At 45.7% G+C, this 19,972-nt stretch overlaps 1 protein-coding gene across 3 annotated transcripts in view; it reads right to left on the bottom strand.

Moving 5' to 3' along the window:
- Positions 1 to 1,732: 1,732 nt before the first annotated feature.
- LOC309539394 (protein EFR3 homolog A) overlaps positions 1,733 to 19,972 on the bottom strand; it is a 58,893-nt gene continuing 40,653 nt past the window's right edge. For all 3 annotated transcript variants that reach the window (XM_082235576.1, XM_082235577.1, XM_082235575.1), the window contains 12 exons: positions 19,544 to 19,595; positions 18,010 to 18,182; positions 16,285 to 16,360; positions 15,977 to 16,138; positions 15,210 to 15,341; positions 14,205 to 14,272; positions 13,422 to 13,549; positions 11,615 to 11,703; positions 11,087 to 11,132; positions 9,552 to 9,655; positions 6,619 to 6,668; positions 1,733 to 4,455 (listed from right to left, as the gene is read on the bottom strand). In XM_082235576.1, coding sequence (XP_082091702.1) covers positions 4,350 to 4,455; positions 6,619 to 6,668; positions 9,552 to 9,655; positions 11,087 to 11,132; positions 11,615 to 11,703; positions 13,422 to 13,549; positions 14,205 to 14,272; positions 15,210 to 15,341; positions 15,977 to 16,138; positions 16,285 to 16,360; positions 18,010 to 18,182; positions 19,544 to 19,595 — 1,186 coding nt within the window. In that variant the 3' untranslated portion in view covers positions 1,733 to 4,349. The remainder of the gene's footprint in view (positions 4,456 to 6,618; positions 6,669 to 9,551; positions 9,656 to 11,086; positions 11,133 to 11,614; positions 11,704 to 13,421; positions 13,550 to 14,204; positions 14,273 to 15,209; positions 15,342 to 15,976; positions 16,139 to 16,284; positions 16,361 to 18,009; positions 18,183 to 19,543; positions 19,596 to 19,972) is intronic.

Genomic DNA, 19,972 nt, shown 5'->3' with positions numbered 1-19,972 from the left:
GTGCAATTAGAACTGGAAAACGTACAAAATGCAATGATATAAAGGGTAATTTTGAAAGCCATGAGGTGGGAGGGAAGGAAGTCGATAGGCTCTAAAGAGCCAAAGCGGTAAAGTGGATGATGATGATGTGATCGATTTTCCATTTGTTATAAGAAAAATACCGCTTCCTTTCCCCTATGGGGTATTCCAGAGCCCATATAGAGTCCTTAAGTGGGTTCCCTATTGGTAGGAGAAAATAACAGAGGCCAGCCGGAGAATATTGAGAAGCAAAGCAGCTTGTAAGCCTGATCTTTATTGAACTGTTGCAACAGGGTGCTCCCCTCACACACAGGAGGGAAGAGGAACCCATTGGTGCGCAAGCTCTTTTACAGACTTTTGAAATTGCCAACCCTGTAGCTCAAGACCATCCCCCAAAACATCATACATAAATCACTAAAGGAGGCGGTCTACAGCAGAAATCCTATCTGCCAGGATACCTGATAATGGTCACTGATTGTTTTACCTGGGCAGCCTGGCCATTCCTTTTGAGATGCTAAATACTTACTTCCAGAATCCAGGTCACAGGCTCACCCTATTCACAATATACACAATACACCCTTAAGACAGGATTTGTGAGCAAAGAGACCATGGGGAGCTTTTCCTTCCTCACAGCAGAGAATTTTTGAGGTGGCTGGAAGAGTCAAAATGGCTTCAGGATTGTTCTCTTCTACTACCGGTATTTCAGACGTGGTTTATATACTTGTGTTCATAAATCTACAAGGCAAATACATACATACATACATATGATTTATATATATGAGACCTTAGAATTCCTGTAACACATACAAATAGCTCAAAAACGGCATTAGTTTGTCCAAAAAACACATCAACTTTGGGCAAAAAAAAGCAGCTCAGTAACTTTTGGCCTCTGTTCCGGGGGATGGAATGACTGCATCATAAAGGAAGCCTGCAGCATTTAGCACTGAATGACAGAAGTTCTTAAAACTATGCCTGATATGTAGAAAGTGACTAGAAAAAGTTCCCCTCTCTCCTATCAGCACAACTCATGGACACTGAGAAGGCTGAATGTTGGAAGATTCAAGACGGAAGAAGTGCGCATGCACATGAAAGTTCATACCAATAACAAACTTAGTTGGTCTCTATAAGGTGCTACTGGAAGGAATTTTGTTTGTTTGTTTCGGATAAAAGGAAGTCCTTCATACAGGGCAGAATTAAACTCTGGAACTCCCTCCCACAAGATTGGGCAAATTCATGGAGGAGGAGAGGGCTATTATTATGTTCCCTGCCCCTCAGCTACAGTCCTTCCAAGGTTTCCAGAATTGTTTTTTGCCTTGTATGCTTTTGAGGCAGTTGTTTCACCTTATTGCCTCCATGTAAGACAGGGACATGGGGGCGCTGTGGGTTAAACCACAGAGCCTAGGGCTTGCCAATCAGAAGATTGGCAGTTCGAATCCCTGCGACGGGGTGAGCTCCCGTTGCTCGGTCCCTGCTCCTGCCAACCTAGCAGTTCGAAAGCACGTCAAAGTGCAAGTAGATAAATAGGTACCACTCCGGCGGGATGAGCGCCGCAACCCCAGAGTCAGTCATGACTGGACCTAATGGTCAAGGGTCCCTTTACTTTAAGTTTCTTGCACTGTGTGATACATGCAAAAGAGCTTATATTTGCACCCCAAAGTGAACCCAATTATCCACAAACCAATTAAACACCTGGGAAAGAAAAATAAAGCCATGCTTGCACTTACTTGGTTTATTTTATTGCTTACATGTGGATTGCACAGTATTATCACAGTGTTCTTACATTTAGTCAAATGGCTCATTACAGAGTGCGCAGAATATATATCCAAGCATCAGTAAAATAGACAATTCGGTTGTTCTCTTGACCGTCCTCCGTTATAACAGCTTTCGTTTACACCTTAAATCTAAATTGTTATGAAATGCTAAACATTCTTTTACACGTCGTCAGCTGAAACGCCAAGGTGCAAGGTAGAATACGAACAAATGCCAGCAGTGGCAAACATCTGAACAGCGCCAAACTGTTCCCACAAACACGGCTGGTCAAGCACATCATGGCCTTTGTGTCTTACACTCTCCAAAGTTCATTGACTTAAAGGAACCGTTACAAAATTAGCGATAGTTGTCTTAACCATCCGTCCCATCTTCAGTGACCAAGGCACTACAATGCCTAAGACACTGCTTTCCCAGGCCTGTACAATTCACAGTGGAATGAACATTTTGGACCCAGCATGGCATCTGTCCTGCATCTGCAGCTAGCCCAGCCTCAAAAGCTCTTGCTTGCTTCTCTCCCTCCCCTGTCAAATGCTGAGAAAGAGCAACATTGCTTTGGGGAATGCAGACGCCCACTAGGCAACACACCAGAGGCAGGCAGGTGAAAACAACTCAGGTGAGGCTTCAAAGCAAATACGACATGAAGTGCACGGCATCTGTTACATGCAGAGCTGACGGGATAAGCGGCTGGGTGTGTTTAGCACCACGGTCCACCGACTGCATGAGTGCAAATCAAAACAGCATTCTTTTATTTTTATATTTTATATATATATTGTACAAAAGCAGTCACACGATAGAAAAAAAGCAGCAGCGTGCATAATCTCAGTGTGCGCACTGACCTCAGATTAACTTTCGTCTTCGAATAAGACACCACTCTGATGACCTCAGACGCCAAGACATCTTACCTTCCAAAACCAAAAAGTGGAAGCTAAGGGCGCCAAGAAAACGGCACTACGTCCTATGAGGGGCGCTGGCGCCTGTGGTCTGAGCAGGGCGGAAGGGTGGAGCAGCTGCAATCACAGGGGAATGCTGTGCGAAAGAGGCTGTTTCGTCATCCGCTAAGAGCTGTGATTGCGCTGTCAAACTGAAAAGAAGGGCTTGGTTACCAGCCTGAGCCCGGCGAGTGCTTCCCAAGATTGACAAACTGAAAAGGTGGGAGGGAGACCCAGCCCTCTCCTACTTCGTTTTTGTAAAAAGCAAAACGAAAACAGAAGGCTGAGCATTTGGTACACTGTCAAGCTAACCTCTCTCCACACCCTCCCAATTTTATGCTCAAATGCTGATCTGGCCAAGCCCTAAGCTGATGTTTTCACACTGAGCGGCGCAATCGGGCAGCGCAGATGTCTTTCAGTTTTTTTCAACAAAACTGAAATTGTGAGTTGGACATAAGAAAAACTGGCCTGTTTCTTTCGTGATGGGTGTTAAGTGCTCCTCCCTGCACGCGGGGATAGGCAGGCCAAGGGAGTCAAATGTCTCACACTTTTTATCCTTGGAGGAAAACGTAGCAATGAAGTTAAAGCAGATGGAAGTTGTTGCATTTTTAAAATGCAACTACTTCTCATGGAGGGGAGGGGAAGCACACGATAAAAATTCTAACCTCTCCAGGAAGCTCCATCCATGCGTTTTGTTTTCTCTTTCAGTTGACAAAATATCACTAAAAGGCTACCACTATACTACAGAGGGAAATATTTCAAGGAATAACCAGCTTCTCTTCTACAATTTCAAACAGAATTAGTTAAAAAACAAAAAAAAAACTATTTACCATTTGAAAATGCCCTTAATCTCTTACGCTATATACCAAATATATATATATATCTATGTATCTATTGTCTCGTTTAGGTACTCTAAAAGCAACACAGAAAAATACGTTTCCCCCAAAAAGCACAGAGCATGAACTAGACACATTTAAGACATCAAAGGTTTTGGTGCTTGTACAGAAAGAGGCATCTTTGCCACAGCAAGGCTTGTGATGTGGGAAATCACATGTGCAAAGAACCACAAGGAAGCATGGTACATTCAGATTTGCTGCTGTGATTGGAGAAGGGGCAAGGGGTCACCCCCCAGGCCTGTGGTTAAGTATTATGGGATTACGACTAGCAACGTGTCTACCCAGCATTGCTTAAGGTGCTGAGGTTCTTGTGCTGAAAGAAGCTGAAGAGTAAACAAGCCGGCAAAGAGTTTGCCAGTTAATCCTACGACATCGAGACAGTGCGGATGCCACAGACCCTGTAGCTCCTAGTCTAAAATTCTCCAAAACACAAAACGATTTGGCAAAAGAGACCGTATTACACTTGTAAACATTTTTTTTTTACGCCGAAGAGAGAGAAAAAAAGAGTGTGTGAAATACTCTGAAAAAGAGAGATTTAACTTCAAGAGCAGAATGATCAGGGTAAGAAACCTGTGATGTGGGCACCAGCCCAAGGCCCCCCAGTCCAGGGCTATGTCTGAAAGCTCTATTAAAATGTGACAGAGGGAAGAGGCAAGGCTGAGCTCAAAGCTCATCTGGAACTCTACACAACATGCTCTGAATGGTAAATAATGCCCAGCAGAGGCCAGAAGACTCTTTAATACACACAAAGATCTGGAAACTTCATCTCATAAACCGGAACCGATTGATAGTGGGTGTGTCCAGCCGTGATGGTCAGCGTCCCAGAGGGGCTGGGAGGAGGACTGCAAAGGAGACATTAAAAGAGGGTTAAGATCTCACAGCACGTTTTGTCTCGTCTCAGCAACATAATAATAATAATAATAATAATAATAATAATAATAATAATAATAATAGAATCAGTTTAGTGGAGAACACAGCCTTCTCAGGACACCCCAGCCAACTTGTGACCACAAGAGAAGGGCTCTCTTGTGAGATATTCTCCTTGCCTTACTTACTTATTTTTGAATTGCCTATCCTGCCTTTCTGTCAAACTGATCCTCAAGGCAGCTAGCAATCCATAAAGCAATTCAACAAAGCAACACAACAGGACCGTATGGGAACTGTGGCAAGACACAGACCCAAAGAACCCAACATGGACCCAATTAGCTCAAGACATTACACAAAAGCTGAGTGAACCAGATGAGTTTCAGGCCTGCTTCCTAAAGATCATAAAGAGAGAAGAAGGGATGGGGGCAAATCTCACTGGCCATGGTTTTTGTTTTAGTAGAGTAAATGGAAAGTGTGAATCTTCCATGTCAAGTCAGCTTGGCGCCATAGGAGCCATTTTCTTTTAGATAGATAGATAGATAGATAGATAGATAGATAGATAGATAGATAGATGATAGATAATTTTAGACATATAAAACATAACCATTTCAAACGTTAAAATACAAGGTTCTTTTGAACCTTTGGACTTCCTTCTCTCCCTCCATGGATTCCATGTTTAAGTTTAAATTTGCTGCATCTTTTACCATTATCCATCTACAGTGGTACCTCCGGTTGCGAACAAGGTCCATTCTGGAGGTCTGGCCACATCCCGAGGAATTTGCAACCGGAGGACCACTTCTGCGCATGGTGCAATTTAGCATTTCTGCGCATGCGCACAGAGCGTAGGGGGTTTCTGCACATGCACGCACGGCAAAACCCGGAAAAATACTTCTGGTTTTGCCGTGTTAGCATCCCTAAGTTTACGTATCCAGAGGGATACATAAGCAGAGCTACGACTGTATTATATTACCACAAACAATTCCACATTACAAGTGTCATTGCAAAAAGGTGGATGGTAGTCTCGCTTCTTTTGAATCTGTCCTCCTTATGGTTCTGTCCATACCCAGGGAGACTACCCCATTCATATCACCCAGTAGAATTATTTTCTGGTCCATAACGGTAGGAGCCATTTTCAACTGCAAGGAGCCCCAAGGCATACTGGGGCAGCCACTCCTCTGTTAACCCAGTTCCCCATGATGGGGAGGAGATGTCGATCATGAGGTTCTGGGCTTCCTACATATCTCTGGCAGCGCAGTGCTCCTGCAGCAAGCCTGGCACCAGAGTAACATGAGGAGTTGCCTAGGAGGACAGCACTGGGGTGTGCCAGCTAGTAACAAATCAGGGGTCCCAGTCATGGAGGCCCTCCCTTGCAGGAGCTGATTACCTGAGAAAGTGTAATAATAATAATAATAATAATAATAATAATTTATACCCCAGCCACTCTGGGCAGCTTTCAACAAAATATTAAAATACAGTTATGCATCAAACATTAAAAACTTCCCTAAACAGCCTTCAGTTGTCTTTTAAAGATAAGATAGCTGCTTATTTCCTTGACATCTGCTGGGAGGGCGTTCCACAGGGCAGGCACCACCACCGAGAAGGCCCTCTGTCTGGTTCCCTGTAACTTGGCTTCTTGCAGTGAGGGAACTGCCAGAAGGCCCTTGGCGCTGGACCTCAGTGTCCGGGCAGAATGATTGGGGTGGAGACGCGCCTACTGGACCAAGGCCGTTTAGGGCTTTAAAGGTCAGGACCAACACTTGGAATTGTGCTTGGAAACGTACTGGGAGCCAATGTAGGTCTTTCAAGACCGGTGTTATGTGGTCTCGGCAGTCGCTCACAGTCACCAGTCTAGCTGCCGCATTCTGGATTAGTTGTAGTTTCCAGGTCACCTTCAAAGGTAGCCCCACGTAGAGCGCATTGCAGTAGTCCAAGCGGGAGATAACCAGAGCTTATGTAATGCTTATGGTAAGCTGCCGTGTGCCTGTGGCTTTATTTCCTTACCACTCAGAGACAGGTCGGCACCTCTGGCCACAGAAACAGTATGCCCAACACTACCGGGTTGTCAGAACTGCCACTACCCCCCCCCCCCCCCCCGTGACTCGAGGGTAGAACCTCCAGCTCCTGGCCATTTCCCTTACCGAATGGTGAGCTCCAAGATCTGAGCAAGTCGGTCGTGGAGGAGGTTTGCCTGTAGGGAGAAAACATACATTTATTGGAAAGTATTCCAAGGTGCAGTTCTATGCAGGAGTGTTGCACCATTTGCTTCCCTTTCCGGAGTCTGGGATTTTCCGGGGAGAAAATGGGGTTTTGTGTCATTCCAGGCCTCAGAGCCCAGGAAAGAGCTCGGGCAGGGGCCAAACTGTCTTGCAATGCGTTCGTTGAACTTTTAATGGGGAGTTTGCTGGAGGACTCTTGAGAGTCCCATGGACTGCAAGAAGATCAAACCGATCCATTCTTAAGGAAATCAGCCCTGAGTGCTCCCTGGAAGGACAGATCCTGAAGCTGAGGCTCCAAGACTTTGGCCCCCTCATGAGAAGAGAAGACTCCCTGGAAAAGACCCTGATGTTGGGAAAGATGGAGGGCACAAGGAGAAGGGGACGACAGAGGACGAGATGGTTGGACAGTGTTCTCGAAGCTACCAGCATGAGTTTGACCAAACTGCGGGAGGCAGTGGAAGACAGGAGGGCCTGGCGTGCTCTGGTCCAGGGGGTCACGAGGAGGCGGACACCACTAAACGACTCAACAACAACAATTGTCCTCTGGATGCAGTTTAGCCAGCCAGAAAGGAAACCAGCGTAGAGCCCCACCCTGCCGTTATGTACTGCAGGCCACAAATTCTGTTGCAGGGACCAGACACCCTGTTCCAATGACAGGTGAAATGGTGCAGAGTGGATTTTGGTCCAGGCCACCTCTCAAAGCCCTCCTCCCCCAGATCTTACAGCATCACAGAAAGGCCTGGTGTCAGGGACTGGACTGAGGAGGAATGGTGGGGGCCGCCGCCCTCTCTGCCTGAACCTTCCTGAGAAGAGGTGGACAGTATAGATTTAGAGCAGTGGTTTGCAGAAGGTCATAGTTCTGAGGCTGCAGAGGGGAGAAGCTGGGAAATATTGGGAGAGCAGCAGAAAGAAGAAGCACCAGGGGAGAGACAGCTGACCGACTCAGTGTCTTTAGAAAGTATTCCTACCTGTCCCCAAGGACCCAGCATGCATTGAGGGTAGCAGAACAGAAAGCTCAAGAGGCAGAAAGACTTTAACGTTTGATTTTTTTATCATGTTTTTAATGTTCTGTTGGGAGCCGGCCCAGAGTGGCTGGGGAAACCCAGCTAGATGGGCAGGGTATAAATAATAAATTAATAATAATAATAATAATAATAATAATAATAATAATAATAATTTATTATTTGTACCCCGCCCATCTGGCTGGGTTTCCCCAGCCACTCTGGGCGGCTTCCACAGAAACCAAAATACACTAAAATATCATACATTAAAAGCTTCCCTGAATAGGGCCGCCTTAAGATGTCTTCTGAATGTCAGGTAGTTGTCCATCACCTTGACATCCGATGGGAGGGCATTCCACAGGGCGGGCGCCACCACCGAAAAGGCCCTCTGCCTGGTTAATAATTAATAATAATTATTATTATTAATGAACTCTTAATGAAAGAGTTCTCCTGCTGCTGTTTTCTGCAGATGCGATAGGGGCGGTGAAGAAGGTCCTCGTTGCCATTGCCATTGCCACTTGGTAGGCTCGACATTGAGCTCTAACCCGTGTTCGGTCAGATTCAGAATGAGTTTTCTGCCACAAGCGTTCCAGCTGTCTCAGCGAATGTTTCATCGCCCTCAGCTCCACAGAAAACCCACAGGGCTGTCCGCACTCCATGCAATCGGAGAGGGCACTTTGGAGCCAGACAGTCAATAGCCTTGGTTAGCTCCGCATTCCAACGGGTCACCAGGGAATCAGCTGAAAGGCCATCAACATGGGATAAAGCATCCCCTACCACTCATAGAATCATAGAGTTGGAAGAGACCACAAGGGCCATCGAGTCCAACCCCCTGCCAAGCAGGAAACACCATCAGAGCACTCCTGACATATGATTGTCAAGCCTCTGCTTAAAGACCTCCAAAGTAGGAGACTCCACCACACTCCATGGCAGCAAATTCCACTGTCAAACAGCTCTTACTGTCAGGAAGTTCTTCCTAATGTTTAGGTGGAATCTTCTTTCTTGTAGTTTGGATCCATTGCTCCGTGCCCGCTTCTCTGGAGCAGCAGAAAACAACCTTTCTCCCTCCTCCATGTGACATCCTTTTATATATTTGAACATGGCTATCATATCACCCCTTAACCTCCTCTTCTCCAGGCTAAACATGCCCAGCTCCCTTAGCCGTTCCTCATAAGGCATCGTTTCCAGGCCTTTGACCATTTTGGTTGCCCTCCTCTGGACACGTTCCAGTTTGCCAGTGTCCTTCTTGAACTGTGGTGCCCAGAACTGGACACAGTACTCCAGGTGAGGTCTGACCAGAGCAGAATACAGTGGCACTATTACTTCCCTTGATCTAGATGCTATACTCCTATTGATGCAGCCCAAAATTGCATTGGCTTTTTTAGCTGCCGCGTCACACTGTTGGCTCATGTCAAGTTTGTGGTCAACCAAGACTTCTAGATCCTTTTCACATGTACTGCTCTCATGTGAAACTCTCTAGAAACCATTTGGTTTCCAGCTGGCACAGGGATGACATAGAATAGGAGGGACTAAGAGGGTGGGACTTTACTTGGAGCAATGCCATTATCTCAGAGAGACCACATTCCTTCTTCTCTCTCTGTGAATATTGAATAAACCACTTGGTAAGAACTCTTCTTGTTTATCTGCTTCTTGGCTGCCCCCGTGGGAGGGATCAGATTCCCTGAAGCCTGACACCTGGTGTAATAGCCAAGGTCATCTAGCAGATTTTAGGCAGGAAGTCTGTTCCAAGCCCTTTACTCCTAAAAGGTTGTCGTACTCCAAGACAATCCTCTTGCTCCTCTTCTACAGATTTCCTTACAGCTCACACAGCGAGATCCAGATCCCTGGGCTCACCTTGGTTTCACACTGGGCTGCAATCTCTTCAAAGGGAGCTTTCTGGAACTTTTCAATCACCAAGCGCCTCTTCTCCTTCTCTTGCTCTTCAAGACCAGTGTTATCTTTGGCAGGGGAAAGAAAAAGAGAGAAAGAAATGGAGTAACTGCCAGAGACTCTTTAGGCAAGACTGGCACAACACACAAGCAATTATTGTTGTTTATTAAACTTGTATACCGCCCTTCCTTGGGACGCGGGTGGCACTGTGAGTTAAACCACAGAGCCTAGGACTTGCCCATCATATACGCACCAGTCCTAAGTCTCTTCCACCTGCCTCTCCTCATCTCCCCCACCCTTTGTCTTTCTTTTAAAGTAAAATAAGCACCAAGATAAAAGGGACGTGGGTGGCTCTGTGGGTTAAACCACAGAGCCTAGGACTTGCCTTTTACTAGGAAAGTTTTAAGTAAAGAGGTTTATTATAAGAGATGAAAGTGGGCCAAGTCAGAATCTAAGATATTGGTCTTTCCAAAGCGATTTCATACTGTCTTATTTCACAAAACCCAACAGGGTTGCCTAATGAAGCTGAAGGTTCAGGACAGGCATGACCGCCTTGGTAGCTCAGTCGGTAGAGCAAGAGACTCTCCAGCTTAGGGTTGCGAGTTCGAGTCCCATGTTGGGGCAAAAAGATTCCTGCATTGCAGAGGTTTCAACTAGATGACCCTGGTAAAGGTAAAGGGACCCCTGACCATTAGGTCCAGTCGTGGCCGACTCTGGGGTTGCGGCGCTCATCTCGCTTTATTGGCCGAGGGAGCTGGCGTACAGCTTCCTGGTCATGTGGCCAGCATGACTAAGCCACTTCTGGCGAACCAGAGCAGTGCATGGAAACACTGTTTACCTTCCCGCCGGAGCTGTACCTATTTATCTACTTGCACTTCATGCTTTCGAACTGCTAGGTTGGCAGGAGCAGGGACTTAGCAACGGGAGCTCACCCTGTTGCGGGGATTCAAACCGCTGACCTTCTTATCGGCAAGTCCTAGGCTCTGTGGTTTCACCCACAGCGCCACCCGCGTCCCTAGACGACCCTGGTTGTCCCCTATAATTCTATGATTCTAAAAGAAAGTACTTCTTCACCCAGCATGGGGTGGCTGCCAGTATATACTAGCTCCAGTCTCAGAGGCACTATGTCTCTGAATTCTGGTTCTGGGTGACATGAGTGGGGAGATCTCTGCTGGGCTAAGGTCTGTGGGACACAATATGCTGCACCAGAGAGATCCTTGGTCTCATCTAGCAGGACTCTCCTTATGGTATCAAATGTGTAACAATATTTTCACACTTTCACGTTGCCTGACATGATTCAACAGGAATCTCTGATAACACCGAAAGCACTCAAGTAATTGCAGCAGGTGGCTGTTGCAATCAGAGAATCTTCCTTACAAAATGCTGGACGAAGATCTTTTCTTAATTTCAAATCATAGGCTGTCTGGTAAGGGCCAATGCCTGCTGGAGGGGAATGCAGGGAGAAAGCTAGCTTCACAGGGAACTGAGGGCAATCTCACCTATAGCTTTCTTCAGTGCTTCAAAAGTAATTTCCTCCATGTTAACCTGGAGAAAAGATCAGATATTTGTTTAAACCACATAAGCAACTGAACCATTTGGGGGTGGGGGATGCAATTCTTTGTTCTTATTTACTTGTGACTGCCTGCAAAATTTGGAACAGATCAGCTTGTTTATAGGTAGTCATTATTTGGTGGAAGGTCTGGGTGTTGGGGGGGGGGATGACAGAGAATAGGAAGTTGAGCAGCTGAGATTAAAAATTAAAAACTGGACATCACCAGAACAAGAATTTTACTTGTCAGGGGTCTAAAATTCTGAAGTGGAGGGTTGTTCAAACAGTTATGAGGTCAAAGAAATTAAATGTAAGAATGACACCAACCACAGAACATTTGCATTGTCAACATAGCCTCAGGAGCAAGACTCTAAATCACGGACAGCACAAAGTTATTCTGCCCTCTCTCTAAAATGAGAGAAGCAAGGGAGAAGTTCCTTTAAGACTCATCGCACGACCTGACAGAGAATAAACTCACCTTGTCTTCTGTGCCATTGCCAGGGAGGATGTCCACTTGAATAGATACAGTATCCACAATACTCTTCCTTCGGGACAGCCGGTCTTCATCTGCAGACACGGACAACCCAAAATAAAATTTAGAAAGAGCCTTTATTTCGTTGTTGTGGAGGAGGAGGAAGGGCCCCTTCTGAGACAGTAGCCAACTAAGTTCTACTGAGAGTACTCATTAAAATAAATGGACCTACTTTAGCTAAATCCATTCATTTCAATGGGTCAACTCTGGGCAGGACTAACACTGAAGACAACCCATTGAGCTTACTGACTTCTTCACCATTTTCTACATTCTGACAAAGCTAACATGTAGTTTTATTTAGTGACCATTTAGTGGCAGTTACGGTGCATCTCAGGGTCAAGTTTTCAAATAATTTGAGTGGCAGTCACAGATGTGACGGATGGCTGGGACAGGAAGGGTGGTGGTCACAAGAGGCCAAAGAGTTACTGCTCTGGCCTGCATGGCATCCTACGGAAGAGAACCTCGCACCCATCTATCTCAGGGGACACCTTGGAAAGTTCATGCCACTGACCTAGATGGGAGGCAAACCCCCTTGTCCATCGTCAAGCAGCCCATCTAAATCACAATCTGGGCACCTGCAATGACTAATGCAAGGGAACAAGTTGTGCAGGACAGAGGAAAGGAAAGGCCCCCGGAACAAGGAAGGATGAGGGGGAGAGGATTCTGACAGCATGGCTCCCGGTACGTTTCCGAGCACAATTCAAAGTGTTGGTGCTGGCCTTGAAAGCCCTAAATGGCCTCGGTCCTGTAGACCTGAAGGAGCGTCTCCACTCCCATCATTCTCCCCGGACACTGAGGTCCAGCTCCGAGGGCCTTCTGCTCGTTCCCTTACTGCGAGAAGCAAGGTTACAGGGAACCAGGCAGAGGGCCTTCTCGGTGGTGGCACCCACTCTGTGGAACGCCCTCCCATCAGATGTCAAGGAAATAAACAACTATCTGACTTTTATAAGACATATGAAGGCAGCCCTGTTTAGGGAAGTTTTTAATGTTTGATCTTTTATTGTGTTTTTAATGTTCTGTTGGGAGCCACCCAGAGTGGCTGGGGAAACCCAGCCAGATGGGCAGGGTATAAATAATAAATTTATTATTGTTGTTGTTTTATTGCATTTCTATTCCACCTTTTCCTCCAATGAGCTTCAGGTGGCATGTAGATAGCTCTCCCCCTCCTCATTTAATCCTCACGGCAACCCTGTGTGGCAGGTTGGGCTACGAGGCAGTGATTGACCCCAAAGGCCACCCAGTGAGTTTCACGGCTGAGTGGAGATTCGAAGCCTGGCCTCCCAGGTCCTAGTCCGGCACTTCTGCGCCACACTGGCTCCTCATGGCATTATCCCACAAGTGGATGGCAGCCTTGCAGTAGATGTAACTTCATATTTATTAACTATCACTTTGAAAAGAGAAGGCAGGTGCCCCAGGTTTCAAGGAAGGGCTGGAAGCAGAAGGTCCCAGGCATCTCCGGGTAAAGTTAGGGGGGAAAACCTGCCTGAAACCCTGCAGAGCTGCTGCCAGTCAGTGTAGTGACACTTAGTCTTATGGACCATAGATCTGACTCTGTACAACACTCTGTGATTGTTAGGTTGTGAAAACCTCCAGAAGCAAAAAAACAAACCAACCACATTTAGTCCTCCAGAAATCAGAGCTCTGCCTGCACCCCTAACTGATGCTCACTGCACGAGGCAGGTGACCAACCAGATGTGAGACACAAGCACGATGAACGAGTGAGCGCCACGATCAGAACCACGTAACCGCTCACCTGTCACCTGGGGCACGTAAGGCACAGAGAGCCTCTCCACGCTGTATCCACTGCCGCCCAAGGATTCCGCAATCTTGTGAGTCAGGAAAAACAAGTTCTTGTCGTCCTTGTCTAAGGCTTTGGGGAGACTGTCAAGAGCAAAAGTGCAGGAGTTCAGGCAAGAAATTAAGAAGGCGCAAGTGGGATGTGCAGCTCAGGGGGTCGGAAGGAGGGGAACGCTCAGAGGGCCAGCCAGCCAGCCATGCCCTCCTCCAACTAACCCCATTCCTCTCTTCACAATATTCCGTCCCTTCCCCCTCCAATCAATCAACATTGTCATAAACAAATTTAACAAATTTGTCATAAGCAAATTTTAAACCACTTCACACTGTATGCTTTTCAAGCTATCACTTCATTTGAATGTAGCAAGAGAGAAGAAATGAATTGGGAAACCACTCAAGGAAGCCCTGTTTAGGGAAGTTTTTAATGTTTGATGTTCTATTGTGCTTCTAATTCTGTTGGGAGCCGCCCAGAGTGGCTGGGGAAACCCAGCCAGATGGCCAGGGTATAAATAAATAATAATAATTTTATTATTATTATTATTATTATTATTATTATTATTATTATTATTACTACTACTACTACTACTTCTACTACTACTACTACTCAGGCACTGGAAACAGAAAATTAACATGGGGACTCAGTGTTCACTTTAGGTATTAAATTTCCCCCATCTTGTTGCAAAAGTCAACCAACTGGCCACAATGCAAAATTTCCACTACTAACAAAACATGCAACATTTACCTGCACTTGTCTCTGAATATGGTTTCTGGCAAAAAGTACGGTGCTTCCACAGTTCTGGTTTCAATGACCTAAAAAGCACCAAAAAATAAAATTAAGCCATCCACAGAACAGAACAAAATTTGAATTGCAGAGGCAGATTCTCTCTGCAGGGAGATCATGAACAGTTCACAAAAATCTGATTTTGCTGGATGCACTGGAAGACTCACAGGTTACAGGACCATCAACAAGCAGGATCATGATCCTTCAGGGGGAAGAAAAATCATCAAGCATGCAAATTTGTCAAGGTTCAATTTTCAATTTGCACGTTGAACAGCTTGATGGCCTTTCTTCCCTGTGAAAGATTTAAAAGGAGGTTTGATCAGGTGGGAATCTAAAGAGAAAGACAGAAAGGTCCTGAGGTGTCTGCTGACAGTAAGGGGGGGAATTGTTTTCCAGTGTTGCAAGAGACTAAGGGAGCAGGCAAGCCTCTACACGTGAATGTGATCCACAACAATGTGATCATCACTTGATGGGGCCAAGTCTCTTACAGAGCTTTATGCAGTATTATGAAGGGGCTGCATTATGCAGCAAGCATATTAATATTCATTCATTCAAAATATCTATATACAGTGGTACCTTGGGTTACATATGCTTCAGGTTACATACGCTTCAGGTTACAGACTCCACTAACCCAGAAATAGTACCTCAGGTTAAGAACTTTGCTTCAGGATGAGAACAGAAATCGTGCAGCGGCGGCACAGCGGTGGCAGCAGGAGGCCCCATTAGCTAAAGTGGTGCTTCAGGTTAAGAACAGACCTCCAGAATGAATTAAATTCTTAACCTGGGGTACCACTGTACTTCCTGTCCATCAGATTAATTCCAGGGAAGTTTACACAATTAAAACTCCAAAGAACAAGAAAAGACACATTTTCTGCTGCCCCTTCTCCCAGAAATAAGCTGCCCCCCAAGAATGCGGAAACTGGTCACTCCTGGGTAGGAAGACGGAAGGAAGGCACAACTGCACACCTTGCTGATGTGCTGGCAGAAGGCAGGCACTGCAATCATCTGACTCAGGAAGTTGAGGTACGCGGCGACCAGCGCCATGATGCTGCAGCGGTGAGACATTGGCAGGTTATCCTCGTTCAGGATGGCAGTATCCTAATTTAAGGTGGGGAGAAGGAGAGGGAGAACATTGAAAGGCACCGACACACCTGCTTGAAGACATTTCTGGATCGTGCACAACTCGTGTTTCCAGCCAAAGTACACCCCCCCCCCTGGGATTTTAGAAGACATCTGAAGTCAGCCCTGTTCAGGGAAGTTTTTAATGTGTGACGTTTTAATGTATTTTTAATCTTTGTTGGAAGCCGCCCAGAGTGGCTGGAGAAACCCAGCCAGATGGGCGGGGTACAAATAATAATTATTTGTACCCCGCCCATCTGGCTGGGTTTATTATTTGTACCCCGCCCATCCAGCTGGTAATTTATTTTTATTTTTTTTATTACATACACTTCAGGCTACATATACTTCAGGTTACAGACTCCACTAACCCGGAAATAGTGCTTCAGGTTAAGAACTTTGCTTCAGGATGAGAACGGAAATTGTGCTCCGGCGGTGCGGCGGCAGCAGGAGGCCCCATTAGCTAAAGTGGTGCTTCAGGTTAAGAACAGTTTCAGACCTCCGGAACGAATTAAGTATTTAACCTGAGGTACCACTGTAGTAGTAGTAGTATTATTATTATTATTATTATTATTATTATTATTATTATTATTATCATCTCTTCCTGCTGCACATACCTGCAAGGCAATGGCCAGGCGGATGAGGTCAGTCACCACCTCTTCGTTGGCGAGTTCAATCGTTATCAGAGCAAGAGACGTGTAGAGCAGCTCAAAGTTCTTATGCACGTTGTCGACTTCTTTGCAGCCCATGTAAACGTGCCTGTACAGCTGCTGGCCGTGCTGCGAAGGAGAGGGAAATCTCAGGAAACGCAGCAGGTAGAGAGGATTTTTCGAAGATAAGAGCATATCAGTGAAGAATGACAACGTGTTTTAAGGGATGCAGAAGGAACTCAGCAAAGGAAAAGATTCCTACTTCTTGCAATTACCTTCTTCATGAAGCTCACATCTTGCCGCGAAATTTTGTCTCGCTTTATCTTCAGATCAGACACATCAGGTATTATTCTAGATATGGAACAAATACACCATTTTTAATTTCAAAAAAACATATTATCATCATTGTGTGCTGAGAGGAAGATGCAAGTTATAATTCCCCCCCCAATCTTTTCCAAGTTTGTGTTCAATTCCAGGGAATTCACAATTTATCATCATCAACTTATTATTTCCATTTCTTACCTGCTCTGAACCATAAGGACCCAGGACAGGTTACAGCAATTTAAATTTTAATATTAAAAACAGTTTAAAACAAATTAGTCACGGGAACAGGGTGGGTCATGAACAACTCTGGTCAGCTCTCTTTTGTCACATACTCAAGTGTTCATTTTTAAAAATACCTATATGAAAAATTCTGGCACAACTGCAGAATTTGTCCTCTTCAAAGGAAGAATGCAGAAGAAACTATGTTTACCAAAAGCAATACAGAATAGAACACAGATTGCTAATACAATATGAACACAGATTGCTAATACAATATGACACTTAGTGAGATTGCATGCATTTATGTTGCCGCTATTATTATTATTATTATTTTATTAGGTAAAGGTAAAGGGACCCTGACCGTTAGGTCCAGTCGTGGCCGACTCTGGGGTTGTGGCGCTCATCTCGCTCTATAAGCCAAGGGAGCCAGCGTTTGTCCAAAGACAGCTTCCGAATCCGTGTGGCCAGCATGACTAAGCCGCTTTTGGCGAACCAGAGCAGCACACGGAAACGCCGTTTACCTTCCCGCCGGAGCGGTACCTATTTATCTACTTGCACTTTGATGTGCTTTCGAACTGCTAGGTTGGCAGGAGCAGGGACCGAGCAACGGGAGCTCACCCCGTCACGGGGATTCAAACCGCTGACCTTCTGATCAGCAAGTCCTAGGCTCTGTGGTTTAACCCACCACGCCACCAGCGCCATTTATTATTATTTTATTACTATTTTTTTTATTATTATTATTATTATTATTATTATTATTACTATTATTAGTCCCCTTAAACCAACAATATCTCAAAGTGACTTATAATTCAAAAACAAAAATGCACAGAAGTTAAAACAAGAACCACAAAAGTAGTCATACAATTGCTGGAAAAGTTAGAAACATCACATCATCATAAGCATAATCACCATAAAGTTAGCCAACTGAAAAATGCTCCAGCAGAAGAGCTGAAGTATCAACGCTCAATAGCCTGAGCAAAAACGAAAGTCTTTGCAAGGAAATAAAAATATGTTAATTGCAACTGCCTGTCAAGTTCCCCTGGGGAAGCACTACTGAAATGCCCCTCTTGTTGTGACTCTCCATATTTTTTCTGGAAGGAGCACAAGAGAAAGTGAGGCAGTGGGAACCCCCTGTTAGGTCTAACACCTAATTAAAAGAACTCTTAACTGATTAACTGTGTAAGCGTCAGATGATTAATTAATTAAATCTGAACACATCTGCATATGAGAAGGAACAAGTTCTAAAGACAATTACTTGCCTTCTGATGATACATGCAAACAGGGAAATAACTCTCAAGGTAGGATTTGCAATCTCAGAGGCACCTTTTTGTCAAAATACTGCAGCCCTAGTTTATATACAGCAAAAGCATTTCACAGGTTAATTTTGAGGCAACTGCGCCAATCATCACCGCATTTTCCTGAGGCTGTTTAACGCAAAGGGGCATTTTTGGTCCTACCTTATTCCCCTGAGCTTTGCTCGGTTGTCGTGCCGGTCAATAAGATTGTGTAGTACTTCTAGAACGAGCTGCCGGAGCTCGCTGTCTTCCGTGAGCGAAGAGGACAGCAGGGGATCCAGGAACGGGGCTGAGAGAACAGTCATGATGCTTTTGGCATTGTATCCCGAGGTGACCTGCCAAGGGGTTCAAGACACAGCAAGTGTTACTGACGCAGTTCTTGCTCATCCACAATATTCAGAATGGCAGCAGCAGTTCATCTATACTTAAGCAGTTTGCACAGTGAATCCAGATACCTAAGGCTGGATAATATTTTGCTGTTTACACATAGCATGACTTTTGATGCAATTACACTGTTTGGCTTTTTTTCAGTTGTTTTGTTAATAGTGTTTTATAGATTGCAATTGCTTTACTGATTGTTTGCTAATTATTCGATATGATTTTCTATTGTTATTTATTGCTTGCGAGCTGCTTTGTGATTCATGCGAACGAAAAGCGGCATAGAAATATAATCCATCAATCCGTCAATCAACAGCAGGGAAGATGGCTAACCTGCGACACTCTTGCAACTGTTCTTGGATTCCTGTTCCCAACAGCTCCATCTAGCGTGGCCCACAGTCAGGGCTGATGGGATCTGGGCTCCAACAAGAGCAGAAGGCCCACAGGGGAGCTGCCTTTACAGAAGAGCATGGGAGCACAACTAGCAGGTGGCTTCTCGCCACCTGTTCAACGCCATGCATGACCTGGAAATCTGCCCTGTGTGACCCAGCCCACCGTTTTGGTGACTGGCCGTGTGGACACGCTTCCTCATGTGGGCCCCGCAAGAGGGTGGATTTAGCTGTGGGTCAGTTGGTGGGAGAGATTCCTTCTTACCTAAAAAGGTAAAGGACCCCTGACAGTTCAGTCCAGTCCAGTCCAGTCACAGATGACTCTGGGGCTGCGGCGCTCATCTCGCTTTACAGGCCGAGGGAGCCAGTGTTTGTCCGCAGACAGTTTTTCCGGGTCATGTGGCCAGCATGACTAAGCCACTTCTGGCGAACCAGAGCAGCGCACAGAAATGCCATTTACCTTCCCGTCAGAGTGGTACCTATTTATCTACCTGCACTTTGACGTGCTTTTGAGCTGTTAGGTTGGCAGGAGCTGGGACCGAGCAACAGGAGCTCACCCCGTTGCGGAGATTTGAACTGCCGACCTTCCGATCGGCAAGCCCAATAGGCTCAGTGGTTTAGACCACAGCGCCACCTGCCGTCTTTAGGCCCACCTCATTTTAAAGTTGTTTTTAATGTTGCGTTTCGGTACTGCAACCCACCCTGGGACTTCTGGGTGAAGGGCGGGTAATAGATAAATAATAAAAACAAGAGTTCTCACCCACAGCTGAAATGAAATCGAAATATTTTAACTTATCCATGCATCCTACTCCATGACAAAAGCCTAGAGACTGTGTGTCCCACTGAAAACAGACACATCACACACACACACACACACACACACACACACACACACCCATACTCCTCTGCGGAGCCATTATCAGACTTACCATAAGCAAAGACCGCAGCAACATGATCTGAATCCTCCTGGTTCCCAAATCCCTGGAGGGGAGCAGAAAAGAGCTGTACTTTAGATCAATATGGCTCCGTGATCCAGTTCACTCACTAGAGCTGTGCATGTTTTGAGTGCAAGCTGCACCTCTGATGTTGTTTCCCGCCAGAGCCATGGCCGGCTACTTAGTTTGGGCAAGTCCCCATCGCTCTGTGGCAAACACCCTACCAGACCCATCTCTCAAGCAATGCACGCCACACCCAGATGCGTACAGAACAGACTGGCAAAGAACACTGAGAGCAGCAATGTTTTTTGTAATTCTCTGCCAGATGGCATTCCAGGAGTCAACTCTAAGAGAGGAGAGGCATGTCACAGACGCCTTCTGCTTACATTCCAGCCAAGTTCATTATGGCAGGTGTAATATCCC

Source organism: Podarcis vaucheri, assembly GCF_965113315.1.
Source record: "Podarcis vaucheri genome assembly, chromosome: 8".
Classification (NCBI taxonomy): domain Eukaryota; kingdom Metazoa; phylum Chordata; class Lepidosauria; order Squamata; family Lacertidae; genus Podarcis; species Podarcis vaucheri.
Note: the sequence above shows the minus strand (reverse complement) of the source record. Positions and strands in the feature narration are given on the sequence as shown.